General features: G+C 38.8%; 1 protein-coding gene and 1 non-coding gene across 2 annotated transcripts in view; both read right to left on the bottom strand.

Annotated features, from left to right (window-relative positions):
• CNOT1 (CCR4-NOT transcription complex subunit 1) overlaps window positions 1-13437 on the bottom strand; it is a 93740-nt gene that overhangs the window by 34872 nt on the left and 45431 nt on the right. Inside the window, exons 17-22 of the mRNA XM_037729268.1 lie at window positions 6607-6757; window positions 4876-5077; window positions 3297-3443; window positions 2210-2334; window positions 1677-1963; window positions 123-201 (exon numbers count right to left, since the gene is read on the bottom strand). Coding sequence (XP_037585196.1) covers window positions 123-201; window positions 1677-1963; window positions 2210-2334; window positions 3297-3443; window positions 4876-5077; window positions 6607-6757 — 991 coding nt within the window. The remainder of the gene's footprint in view (window positions 1-122; window positions 202-1676; window positions 1964-2209; window positions 2335-3296; window positions 3444-4875; window positions 5078-6606; window positions 6758-13437) is intronic.
• LOC119467507 lies at window positions 6188-6323 on the bottom strand. The gene has a single exon (XR_005196049.1). It is a non-coding gene; the product is annotated as a small nucleolar RNA SNORA50 (small nucleolar RNA).

The following is a 13437-nucleotide window of genomic DNA, read 5'->3' as shown; positions in this document are numbered from 1 at the left end:
AAAAAAAAAAAAAAAGAAATCTTAATGCTATTACTATCAAGTCTGGAGAAAAAAAAAACCAAAATATTAAACTCTCCAAATACTACACAGCTATTTGCATTTTAGGTAAAGAGGGCACTTACCTCCTGTAAATGATGTGGAAATTGCATAAAGTGACTGATAGAAGCCAAGTGCTGACAATACTGGGGATAGTCCTTCAATCTGCCAATAAAATCATTCTGCCATCATTTCATGTCAGAACAGAAGCAGCACTACTAACAAAAAGTTTCTGTCCAAATGCTAATCTAGGTCATTTTCTCCATCTTATTTGAAGAAAAAGTCGTTTGAATAACTTATTTGAAGAAAATGTCAAAGGAAAGAAAACAGAAGTAGAGGGAGAAAATACTTATGATTTTCACTTGATTTACATGAGAAAATACACTACCTTTGATTTTTAAAGGTTCTATTTTACTTAACAGTAGATTAAAATGAGTCATTGATATCTGGAAACAACTCATATTTTCATCAACAGATGAATGGAAAAATAATTTGTAATCAACCCATAGAGACTACTACGCAGCTATTTAAAAAAAAAAAAAAAAAAAAGACTACCGAAACATGAAGTAACATAAGTTTCAAAAAACTACATATTTGTATGACTTCGTTTAAAAGACATTCTGGAAAAACTTTATAGAGATTATCAAAGATTGGAAGTCAGGAAGGAGACTAACTACAAAGGGGAACAAGGAAACTTCTTAAGGGATGATGAAAATATTCTGCATCAGCCAAGCATGGTGGTTTATGCCTATAATCCCATCATTTTGGGAGGCTGGGGCAGAAAGATCACTTGAGGCCAGGGATTCAAAAATATTCTATCTTGACTGCGGTAGTAGTTACACAACTGTATAAATGTCAAAATTCAAAGAACTATACACCTAAAAGGGAAAACTTCTACTGTACAAAGTATATCTCAATAAATAACCAATCAAAAAATCTGTTCTCATTTTAGTTTTGCTACCAATATTAAAAAAGAGAAGCTTTCTACTTTAGTTTTCCTACTTATATTAAAAAAGAGAGGCTTTGGTCAGGCTGGTGGCTCACACCTGTAATCCCAGCACTCTGGGAGGCTGAGGCAGGTGGATCACTGGAGGTCAGGAGTTCAAGACTAGCCTGGCCAACATGGTGAAACCCCATCTCTACTAAAAATACAAAAAGTTGCCAGGTGCAGTGGTGCATGCCTGTAATCCCAGCTACTCAGGAGGCTGAGGCAGGAGGATTGCTTACAATCAGGAGGCGGAGGTTGCAATGAGCCCAGATAGCGCCACTGCACTCCAGCTTGGGCGAGACACCAAGACTCTGTCTCCAAAAAAAAAAAAAAAGAAAGAGAGAGAAGCTTCAGGCCAGGCACAGTGGTTCACACCTATAATCCTAGCACTTCTGGAGGCTGAGGTGGGAGAAACTGAGCAACATGGTGAAACTCTGTACAGAAAATATAAAAGGCTGAGCATGGTGGCATGCACCTACGGTCCCAGCTACTTAGGAGGCTGAAGTGGGTGGATCACTTGAGCCCAGGAGGTCAAGGCTACAGTGAGCTGAGATGACGTCACTGCACTCCAGCCTAGGTGACAGAGTTAAGACCCTGTATGCATGGTCAGGGAAGAGGGAAGAGACTCTTCACAGGAAACACATCCACTTACCTGTTTTTAAATCTATCTAGTGCAGCAATCCCGAAATAATACATTTTGGATCCAAAAGGCTTGCGTAAGGCTTCAAGAACATATCGTAGGGCCAGACCTAGTGCCATGTAAGTAACTAGTCCTTTTTCAATTATACCACCAAACAGGCAGGCTGTTATATGTAACTCTTTATCAGGATACTGGGGAAAAAACCGATATTCTTCAAACAAGTTCCTTAGCATACAGTTAAATACTTCTCGTTCTCTCTTTATAGTAGAGTCTTTAAATCTCTGCAGCATTTCTAATACCTGGAAAAGCAAGACAAAAATCATGCACACATAAAGGAAACACTTACTAAGAGCCTTTCTCAAATATGCTTGATGAAAGACTGTTAAGTAGAATATTTATCAAACGAGCCTGAGACAAATATTAAAGTTTCAAAAGATACACAGCTACATCAGAACACTTTAAGCTGGATTTCGAAAAAAACTGAAAAGGGTGTTTATTTGAGTCTGGTCTAAACAATAAATATTTAGATCATCCTAGACACTCACCTCATCGACAGACATGGTTGGATGTGGTGGATGATTATATATTCGCTGGAAATAGCTGTTTGCTTCATCATCTATCTCTTTACTAAAGTGCTGGTTTGCTTCTGGCCACACCTGAGACAAGTCCGCTGTTGGAAACAAAAAGCAATTAGTGAGCATTTAAGCCCTTCCTCTACTTCCCCATAAAACACAGAGAAGCCAGAGAATACTGTAGTTCTAACTTTAAGAAAAATTTTTAAAAACTGGAAAAGTATTGAGTTTCAGTATTAATGTGTTCTAGGGTAGACATAAAAGATCTTTAACAAAGTGCCTTCTATAATTCTACGTTAGTATTATCTTCATCAGGACTTACTATAATACAAAAGTTAACTTGGTTCAAACTCATAATGCACTTACCCTTAATAAAACCTCATTAGAGGTTAACAAGTCTTTATCACTTTATAATAAAAATCACATTTAACATGTAAGAATTATCATGCATGTGCATGAGACTGATGTGAACACAAAGCATGCTACAAAACGTAACATTCAGACAAGCCTTTCATACTAACGTTATCAAGTCAGCTGGAATACTTTCAAACCTCATATTATGACCATGCAGTCCCAATGACAAGGACTTAGGTCTGTTATACCTATGGATTTATAAAGATGACTTCTATGAGTTTAGTTAGGAAAAAAAATTACTAAGGAGGTGAAACAAAAATTGGAGACAGAAATCCGAAGTTTTTCTTGCCATTCCTGACTTGCTTTAAAAAAAAGAAAACCAACAAACTTTGAAGTTAAGTACAAGAGTTACATGTGTATACCTACAACACATGAATTTCTCTTTATCATACCCACTTCTTACTTTTAGGATAAACATCCTCAGGATGCAGCCTCTTACTAACCATGACTTTTTTCTGGGAATCCACAGCAACAGTGGAGGGATACCTCTAACTTTTATTTTAATAATTCAAATTTGTTAATTTATTCCCACTGGTATAGGAGGCACATCAACATATGGCCATACTAACACAAATGAGACATACAACTAAACATTTTTAGTTTATATCAGTCACACTTCACAATCACAGACAACACTACGACTTACAAGGTTTCATCTTACTCTGCTGGAATGTAGGCTGGTTCAATCCAGAGGTGCCCAGTTTCCTCTGTACAAAAGGGTCGTTATTCACTGCAGGGAGTCCAAGAGCACCAGTTCCTATACCAGTCAGGCTGCCTGTGCCAAGACCACCTACTAGAGAAAACGAAGGCAGCCAGAAATCCTATCATTATTCATATTCTTGATTTTATTCACATCTCATATATTAATAAGACTGACTTTTAAAATGAAGTCATAGTAACTCTTATTTCAAAAGTCAGAATCTTTGTTAATTCTCTTATTACATCTATTCAATTTTACAGAGCCTGTGAACTAGGTAGTAACGGATAATCCCAAAATTCTTCAGCATCTGGAAATATTTATATTCTTGATAATGTGCAAAAAATTAATGTATACATTTTCAAGGCACACACTCCCATACCCAAGGTAGTTAAAATAAGGAGCTGGCTGGCTTTTCTCAATGATTCCAATCAGATAATTTCATGGTACTATCTTCTAATTATCATGAGTCTCAAGATTTCTTCATTCCTCTCAACTCTGACAAATGGAATCTTAAAATAATTAGAGCTTCGTTAGGAAGGCCTTAGTAAGTTCATTAACCTTTATTTAAATGAACCAATCTTCAAAGCTAGAACTATACAGTAGCAATGTTAACTAGATTAGAGTCATGACAACACTGAAGTCCTTAGGTTTTAGTACCTGAACTTACGGTGTCAACATAAAAGGTAAAGGAGGCTAAGATGTAGGTACAAACAACAACAACAACAATGTAGCTTTTCTTTCAATGTACTTACATGCCACGATATCTGGGGGGAAAAACTGAAAATGTGGCCAGTTGGGGTGGCTCATGCCAGTAATCCCAGCACTTTAGGAGGCTGAGATGGGTGATCACCTGAGGTCAGGAGTTCAAGACCAGCCTGGCCAACATGATGAACCCCAGTCTCTACTAAAAATACAAAAACTTAGCAAGACGTGGTGGTGAGCAACTGTAATCCCAGCTACTTGGGAGGCTGAGACAGGAGAGTCACTTGATCCTGGGAGGCAGAGGTTGCAGTGAGCTGAAACAGCCCAACTGCACTCCAGCCTGGGCAACAAGAGCAAAACGCTGTCTCAAAAAACAAGCAAACAAAAAAACCTGAAAATGTTTTAGAGATGTCCTATCATTTTCAAGGTTGGTGAAACACAATAAGGCAGGCAGAACATATGCCTGAACCTGACATGTACAATAGTTTCTACCTTTATCATACCAAGTTGAAGTAATTCGTAAAGCTATGAGTTCTTGATCTAAGCCCTTTAGAATGTGATTAACACAAGTTACTGTTTATACTATCATTGGTTAATATAATATCCTTACTAAATAATTCAACTAACTTTACAACTACAAATATCCTACTACTTTACTCCAATTAGACTGAATTGAATATGATAATATGTTTTTCTTTTTACAACTTTGGATAGTAAAGCAGGCTTCACATTTTCATTTAAGCAGCTTTCCAAACCCTTTACCAAACACTAAGGAATGCTGAAACTTATGAATAATCCATGCTCTCATTTGCCTCCCCCTTACCTGGAAGCTGTGATGAAAGTCCTCCAATACCACTGAATGCAGTGGTCTGATTGGGGGTTGAAAGGGGTGGAAATGCTTTTGCTGGTGACTGAGGGGTACTGAATGCAGAACCCAAATTTGGAGGAAAACCCTGCATACTCTGGGTGTGAGGGGCAGCTGAACCACCTATACTAAGAGATGTCATTCCAGCAAGAGGGTCAATCTAAAGAAAAACATTATAAAAATGTATTAAACATACGCCGAGGAAAGGCAGACACAGGTAAAGCAATCTTTAACAGCAGCTCTTCATACTCTTAAATAGCAAATTCTAACACCCGCTCAATCATGATACTTAAATTCCAGTTACCAAGTCAAGTGTGTCAGTCACTTTTCTTACTATGTCATATATGGACTAGGTTTAGAGTTTGCCTTTGATAAAATACAGATTGAGTATCCCTTATCGAAAATACTTGAGACCAGAAAAGTTTTCAGTTTTGGATTTTGGAATATTTACATATACATAACCAGGCATAACAATCCCATCATGGGATTCAAAACATGAAATTCATGTGTTTCACATATACCTTTATACACATAACCAGAATGTAATCTTATGCAATATTTTTAAGAATTTTGTGCATGAAACAAAATTACGACTGTTTTGACTCAACACGTAACATCAGATGAGGTATGTAATTTTCTACCTGTGGTGGGTAATGTCAGTGCTCCAAAAGTTTCAGATTTTGGAGCATTTTGGATTTATAGATTAAGGATGCTCAACCTATAACAGAGCCACAAAAAGGGCTACAAAACCTAATGAATGATACTTAAGATGAACTGCCTTGTAAATGTACCACTAAACATTTAGTAGTGACATGGGACAGTTAATATATTAGTAAATCCTCACAGTGTCCAATAAGCCACTTTAAAACAACCTCTCAAGCTAAATTTAAGTAAGTTTAAACATAAATAGAAGTATCAGAAATTAGAAACAAATCTCCCAGTCAAAATAAACTTAGTCAAAATTCGGGGATTTTGGAAGTGGGGGAAGATCAGCTCCAATTTTGAAAACAAAAACAAGGTATGCTATTTACCAAAATATATGTTTTAAAAATATCTAATAACTGCACTTCCAGGTTTAAGTTTGTGGCACTACTTCATACCTTCATGGCTACAGAAAATGAAAGCAAATGCCTTTTATAAGGTAGTCACTGAATCACTAAGTGCCTCTTTCTTTCCTTAAAACCCAAATCTGCCATTCAATGCATCTGAAAACAGAAGCCAATATGTTGCTCCCAGAGAGAAAGGGGTGGTTGATGTCAGGGAGTAACTTAAATGTACCTTGTTTTTAAAAGAGCAGTTCAGTTGAGAGCTGAAGAGCCCCAGTTATAACAAGTCGTTATGCTCTAGCACTGTTGCTTGGCCCGTGAAGCTACAAACAAGACACATCAGGTTCAAAGGCAGTGCTTATGTCTCAAGAGTCTATGTAATTCATATTTTAAAAACAAACCCTTTTCATTTACCTAAATAAGTTGGTTTGTATATTTCCTCTTAGAGTCACATTCTATTTGATGATTAAAAATCTATTCTTAACTATAATGCCTATTTACAGATCTCCTTTAAAATAAGTGGATGCTAGACATGCAGTTATCTAAGATGTAATAAACTCAGACAATTTACTAATGACATAGAAGCTTATTCTACTCCAAGTCTATGGCAAATGAACATGTATCAAATGTATAAGTCATTTACCTGAACAGGAGAAATGGCATCTAAGCTGCTAGCACTAGGAGGACGTCCTTTTGGCATAACTCCAGGTGGTGGTTGTCTGGCCTTATTCATAACATTACTGCAATTGGCTACCATGGTAAGGATAGTTTCCGATAACTCCTGAGAAACACTCCTAAAGTAGAGGGGAAAAGGTGAAAAATATCAGTTTTCCTATTCCCCAGAACATCTAAGTAAACCAAAAAGATTTTTATTCTTTTTTAATTTTTTTTTTAGACGAAATCTCACTCTTTCGCTTAGGATGGAGTGCAGTGGCGCAATCTCGGCTGACTGCAACCTCTGCCCCCTGGATTCAAGCAATTCTCCTGCCTCAGCCTTCTGAGTATGAATCTGATTTTCTAAAAAAGAAACTTTGCTGGGTTTGGGCACACTGGGTCATGACTGCAGTCCCATTGCTTTAAGACGCTGAGGCAGGAGAACTGCTTGAGCCAGGAGTTTAAAGCCAACCTGGGCAGAATAGCAAGGCTCCATCTTCACAGTAAGTATTAAAAAGTTGAGACCAGATGTGGTGGCTCACATCTGTAATCCCAGCACTTTGGAAGGCTGAGGCAGGCAGACTGCCTGATGTCAGGCATTCAAGACCAGCCTGGCTAACATGGTGAAACCCCATCTCTACTAAAAATACAAAAATTAGCCGGGCATGGTGGTGCACGCATGTAGTCCCAGCTACTCAGGAGGCTGAGGCAGGAGAATCATGTGAACCCGGGAGGTAGAGGATGCAGTAAGCCAAGATTGCACCACTGTACTCCAGCCTGGGTGACAAAGCAAGACTCCTTCTCCAAAAAAAAAAAAAAAAGTTAATCAGGGGCCATGGCATATGCCTATAGTCCCAGCTACTTGGGAGAATGAGGAAGGAGGATCACTGGAACCCAGGAGTTCAAGGCTGCAATAAGCTATGACTGTACCGCAGCACTTTGGCCTGGGTAACAGATAAGAAGAAAAGAGACAGAAAATTTGATGGAACATGTGGCTAAATTTCTGCCATATCTCATCCCTCTGCATCTGTCATCATTAGAATTTTCTGAGTACTGGCTTTCTTTTTTTTTTTTTTCTTTTTTCTGAGATGGAATGTTTTTCTGTCACCCAGACTGTCACAATGGCGCGATCTTGGCTCACTGCAACCTCTGCCTCCCAGGTTCAACATTCTCCCGCCTCAGCCTCCCGAGTAGATGGGATTACAGGCGCATGCCAACAGTCCAGCTAATTTTTATGTTTTTGTAGAGATGGGGTTTCACCATGTTGGCCAGGCTAGTCTCAAAGTCCTGACCTCAGGTGATGTGCCCACCTCGGCCTCCCAAAGTGATGGGTTACAGGTGTCAGACACTACACCCAGTGTTGCTTTCTCTTGAAACTAATCTGCACCTCCTAAAAGAACTTGTACACAGTACAACCAAAATATTTCAATGGAAAATCAAGAAACATTCCATAACTTCAACCACTTTGTCAAAAATTATGCCAAAACCCAGACATATCAAAGCAAAAGGTAAGCAATTTTTATACTAGTATTTCATACTACGTGTAGTTACAGACAAAAACACCATGCACAGTAATTACCTTTAACATGCACATGAAGAAGTGACAGATATTCTAAAACAAATGTCAAGTAGGATGAATATTCACTTGACAATTAAACCAATTTTCCTGTTTTAGGTTGCTATTACAGGTTGAGCATCCCAAAAGCAAAAATCTAAATCCCAAACACTCGAAAATCTGAAATTTTTCAATGACAGTGTTTAAAGGAAATGCTCTTTTGAACATTTTGGAGTTTGGATTTTTGAATTTGAGGTGTGTACTAAGGAAGTAAGTATAATGCAAACAGTTAAAAAAAAAATTAAACCCAAAACACTTCTGGCCCCAAGCATTTCATAGAAAGGATACTCAATCTGTATTGCCTCATACAACTATGGGATCCTTCGTATTTAGAAGCTCTACATGGGCCAAGCGTGGTGGCTGACGCCTATAATCCTAGCACTTTGGGAGGCTGAGGCAGGCAGATCACCTGAGGTCAGGAGTTCAAGACAAGCCTGGCCAACATGGTGAAACCCATCTCTATTAAAAATTTTAAAAAATTAGCCAGGCATGTGGCAGGCACCTGTAATCCCAGCTACTCAAGGAGGCTGATGCAGAAGAATCGCTTGAACGCAGGAGGTAGAGGAGGCAGTGAGCCAAGATCGAACCACTGTACTCCGGCCTGGGCGAAAGAGCGCAAGACTCCGTCTCCAAAAAAAAAAAAAAAAGACTCTACATAATAGCTCAGAAGCAAGAGTGGCTTACGCCTATAACTCCAGCAATTTGGGAGGGAGGTGATGGTGGGAGGACTGCTTGAGGAAGGTGTTTCAAGATCAGCCTGTGAACACAGCAAGGCTTCATCTATCTCTACAAAATATTTTACAAATCAGCCAGGTGTGGTGGCACATGTCTATAGTCCTAACTAGCTGAGAGGCTGAGCTGGGAGGAGTGCCTGAGCCCAGGACTTCAAGGCTATAGTGAGCTATGATCACACCAAAAGCACTCCAGTCTTAGAGAAAGGGCCTATTCTTGCCACTTCTAAGGTTTGAAACTGTGTCAGAAATAAGAATTTATCCCGAAATAGTAAAGATGACATTTTAATTTACCATATTTTGTGCCCACTGTTTTATTTCTACTTTAACATTTCTGAAACCATGTGTCTCATTGGTGATGTGTCATATATTACAATTGGTGGAATTACTTTTTTTGTTTTTGCATTGGACATAAAATATTGGTGTGGCTTACACATTTGAAGGTGTTTTGGATTCAATGCAGTATGATGTAATTACCATCTACTGCTGGATAGCCTGTTTTCCTAACCCATGGCACTGGTCTTTTTGGAACAGTTTCTTTTTAATTTAATGGTTTGTTTGCTTTGTTTTTGACTTTATTCTTTTAAGTACAAGTCAGGGCCAGGTGCAGTGGCTCACAACTGTAATCCCAGAGCTGTGGGAGGCAGAGGCGGATGGGATCACTTGAGGTCAAGAGTTCAAGAGTAGCCTAACCAACGTGGTAAGATCCCATTTCTACCAAAATACAAAAAATTGGCCAGGTGTGGTGGGGCATGCTGACAGTCCCAGCTACTCGTGAGGCTGAGCCAGGAGAATCGCCTGAACTGAAGAAACAGAGGCTGCAGTGAGCCAAGTTTGCACCGCTGCATTCCATCCTGGGAAACAGAGCAAGACTCTGCCTCAAAAAAAAAAAAAAAAAAAAAAAAAAAGAGTACAAGTCCGTTGTTTTGCAGAATGTCCCCTGATCTGAGTTTCTCTGGTATTCTAAATTCAGATTAGGTATTATAATCCTATGACATAAATTACATTGTTTTCTTCTCAGTGTATTTTATGAAACATATGATGTAGGTTTCAGCTAGTGATCACTTTGATCAATAGACTAACATGGTTTTATCTGACAGGTTTCTCACTGACGTTGTTTTCCCCCTTTGTAAATACAGCGTAATTTGTGGGGAGATATTTTGAAACTACATAATTATCCAGCTCTTCAAACATATACCCATTACTATTAGCATGCATTAAAGATTACAATTCCATCAAAATGACTTCTATATTTATTAATTAAAATGACTTTCCTTCTCTGGCATTTATTATCATCAGTATGGACTCAAAATACTTTGGATACATTATCTTACTAACTTTTTCAACAAGACAAGTACTGCTAATAGATCAATTAAAGAAATTAATTGAAACCCAGGAGTTAGGTAAACTGCCTTCTCACTTACAATAAAAACATAATTTATGCAATTTTAACAGGCAATTAACTTTCCAGAATATTCCACTGTGGATGGATTAAAATATATAAATCTAAAAGGCTAAACTTTAAAACTTAAAACTGTAGAACACTTAGAGCTTATTAGAGAAGAGTGCTTTGGAATGGACATTATTTGTCGTACAAAGCGGTCTTGTGCATTGTGGAACGTTTAGCCAGTACTGGGTATCACAGGCACATTTCTAATTATGACAACCAAAAAGATCATCAAGCCAAGCATGGTTGCATGCGACTACAGGACCACCTACACACAAGACTCATGCAGAAAGACTGAAGCCAGGAGTTCAAGGTTGCACTGAACTATGATTGTGCCTGTGAACACAAACTGTACTTCAGGCTGCTCAACAACACGGTAAGACCTCATGGCAAAAAATAAAAAGATGCTGAGTATAGGCGGCTCATGCCTATAATCCCAGCACTTTAGGATGCAGTGGTGAGAGGATCGCTTGAGCCCATGAATGAGCCATGATCACACCACTGCACTCTAATCTGGGTAACAGAACGAGACTGCTCAAAAAAACAATAAAAAGAACTAATGTTGGCTTAGTGTGGTGGCTCATACCTGTAATCCCAGCACTTTGGGAAGCCAAGTCAGGAGGAGTACTTGAGCTCAGGAGTTCAAGACCACCCTGGACAACATGGTAAAGCCCAATCTCCATAAAAAATTTTTTTTAAAAAAGGCATGCATGATGGTGTGCGCCTGTAATCCCACCTACTCAGAGGCAAGAGAGCAAGACATCATCTCAAAAAAAAAAAAAATAATAATAATAATAATAATAAGCAAAGAAAGAAACAAAATCAAAAGACTGAGGAAGCAAAATCACCCTTGGTTAAAACAACTACTTGTTTAGTGATAATGATGTTCAAATTTTTTAAAAAGCAAGGAAATAAACTATAAAATCCAAAAGCTAGGGAAGAAGACAAGGGTAGCTTCAAAAAGATCAGTCATCTAACAGTGTATGTTGCACAGTAGAATTACATGTTTTCATTTTATGATGTTTCAAAATTTAAAAACAATACATTCTCATAAGACAAAACAACAGGGGATGGACTGACTTTCAAATATTCTTCCCTTCATGAAAGCAACTAGAAAATAGCGTCCAACTTTTTCAGAAATTTGGAAATTAAACAAAGGCTTGTAACAACAGGGGAATTTTTTTTTTGGGACGGAGGTTTGCTCTTGTTGCCTAGGCTGGAGTGCAGTAGTGCAATAATCTTGGCTCACCACAACCTCTGCCTCCCGGGTTCAAGCAATTCTCCTGCCTCAGCCTTCAGAGTAGCTGGGATTACAGGCATTTGCCACCGCACCTGGGTAATTTTGTATTTTTAGTAGAGACAGGGTTTCTCCATGTTGGTCAGGCTGGTCCTGAACTCCTCACCTCAGGCGATCCGCCTGCTTTGGCCTCCCAAAGTGCTGGGATTACAGGTAAGACCCACTACGCCCAGACACAACTGGGGAATTTTTATTCAAGAGACTACAGAGCTTTCTAGATAATTAATTTGCCCTATTCCCATCTCCAGCTCCACAGAAAGCTTAGAAGCTGACAGCCCTCAATCACAATGGAAACCAGCAGCCTGAGAGGTGAGTCAAAACGGGGTTAAAACATCTTCAAAGCCTCTTTCTCAGTGAATTTGTCATTATTTCACCTGTATAGAAGTCAATGTGAGAACACAATGACAAGGCTGTCTTCCTTTGACCTAAAAACTGACCCAAACAAAAACCTTTTCCTCATGAGGTGTTTGCAAAAAACATTTAAACGTAGTTGTATTAAACTTTCTGCCTGGCTGAGGTGGAAGACTATTATAGTTGGAGCAAACCACAGGCTAACTAAAAATCGGTAAAGAAAAACTTTGGAAGTAAAGACTAAGGTGGCTGTTAACTGCCAGGCTTAGCGCTAAGGGTGTGCACACCAAAGCACATGTAAGACTCTCCCAGAGCAAAAACTAATTATTGATTCCCAGGATTAGGTTTAAGAAAATCTGTTCAAGATCAAAATAACTGAACTGAAGGGAAGCACAAGAATAATATCTCAGCCGGGCATGGTGGCTCACGCCTGTAATCCAAGCGCTTTGTAGGCCAAGGCGGGCGGACCACCTGAGGTCGGGAGCTCAAGACCAGCCTGACCAACATGGTGAAACCCCATCTTTAAAAAAAAAAAAAGAAAGAAAGAAAGAAAGAAAAAAAGAGTATCATCTCAAAGAACATGTCCACAGAAATAAGCCAAAAAAAATTATTTTATTTCCTGTGTCAGACACCACACTCTACAACATACCAAATAATTCTGAAGAGAAAAAGTACAATGACTGTAATAAAGCTTCACTAATGGGTGGACCACCACACATTCAATAAGACAAAAGAGTTAATTTGAAGATCGATCAATTAAGATTATCCAGCCTGAGAAAACGAAAAAAAGAGTGGGGAGAACTCAAGAGACATGTGGAACACCACTGAGTGTGCCACCACAAACATAATGGGAATACAAGGAAAGAACAAGGTGCAGAAAGGTTTGTAGAAATAATAACTGAAAACTCCCCTAAATTTTATAAAAAACATTAATCTAGAAATCCAAGAAATTCAATAAATTCTAAGTAGAATAAACTCAAAGAGATTCCTACCTAGACCGACCTAATCAAGCTAATGAAAGAAAAAAAGACAAGGAGAGTGTCCTACCAGCAGCAAGATAGAAGCAACACATCACATACAATACTCAATAAATTAACAGCTGATATCTCATCAGAAACTATGGAAGACAGAAAGCAGTGGGGGAGCATATTCAAAATGTTCAAAGAAAAGGAATGCCAACCAGGAATCCTTTAAGTGGCAAAGCTATCCCCAAAGACACAGGAGGAATTAGGATATTCCCTAGATTACAAAAAGTCTATTCACGGGCCGGGCGCGGTGGCTCACGCCTGTAATCCCAGCACTTTGGGAGGCCGAGGCGGGTGGATCACAAGGTCAAGAGATCGAGACCATCCTGGTCAACATGGTGAAACCCCGTCTCT

The sequence above is a fragment of the Cebus imitator genome, unplaced genomic scaffold (genome assembly GCF_001604975.1).
Source record: "Cebus imitator isolate Cc_AM_T3 unplaced genomic scaffold, Cebus_imitator-1.0 Scaffold297, whole genome shotgun sequence".
NCBI lineage: Eukaryota > Metazoa > Chordata > Mammalia > Primates > Cebidae > Cebus > Cebus imitator.
Note: the sequence above shows the minus strand (reverse complement) of the source record. Positions and strands in the feature narration are given on the sequence as shown.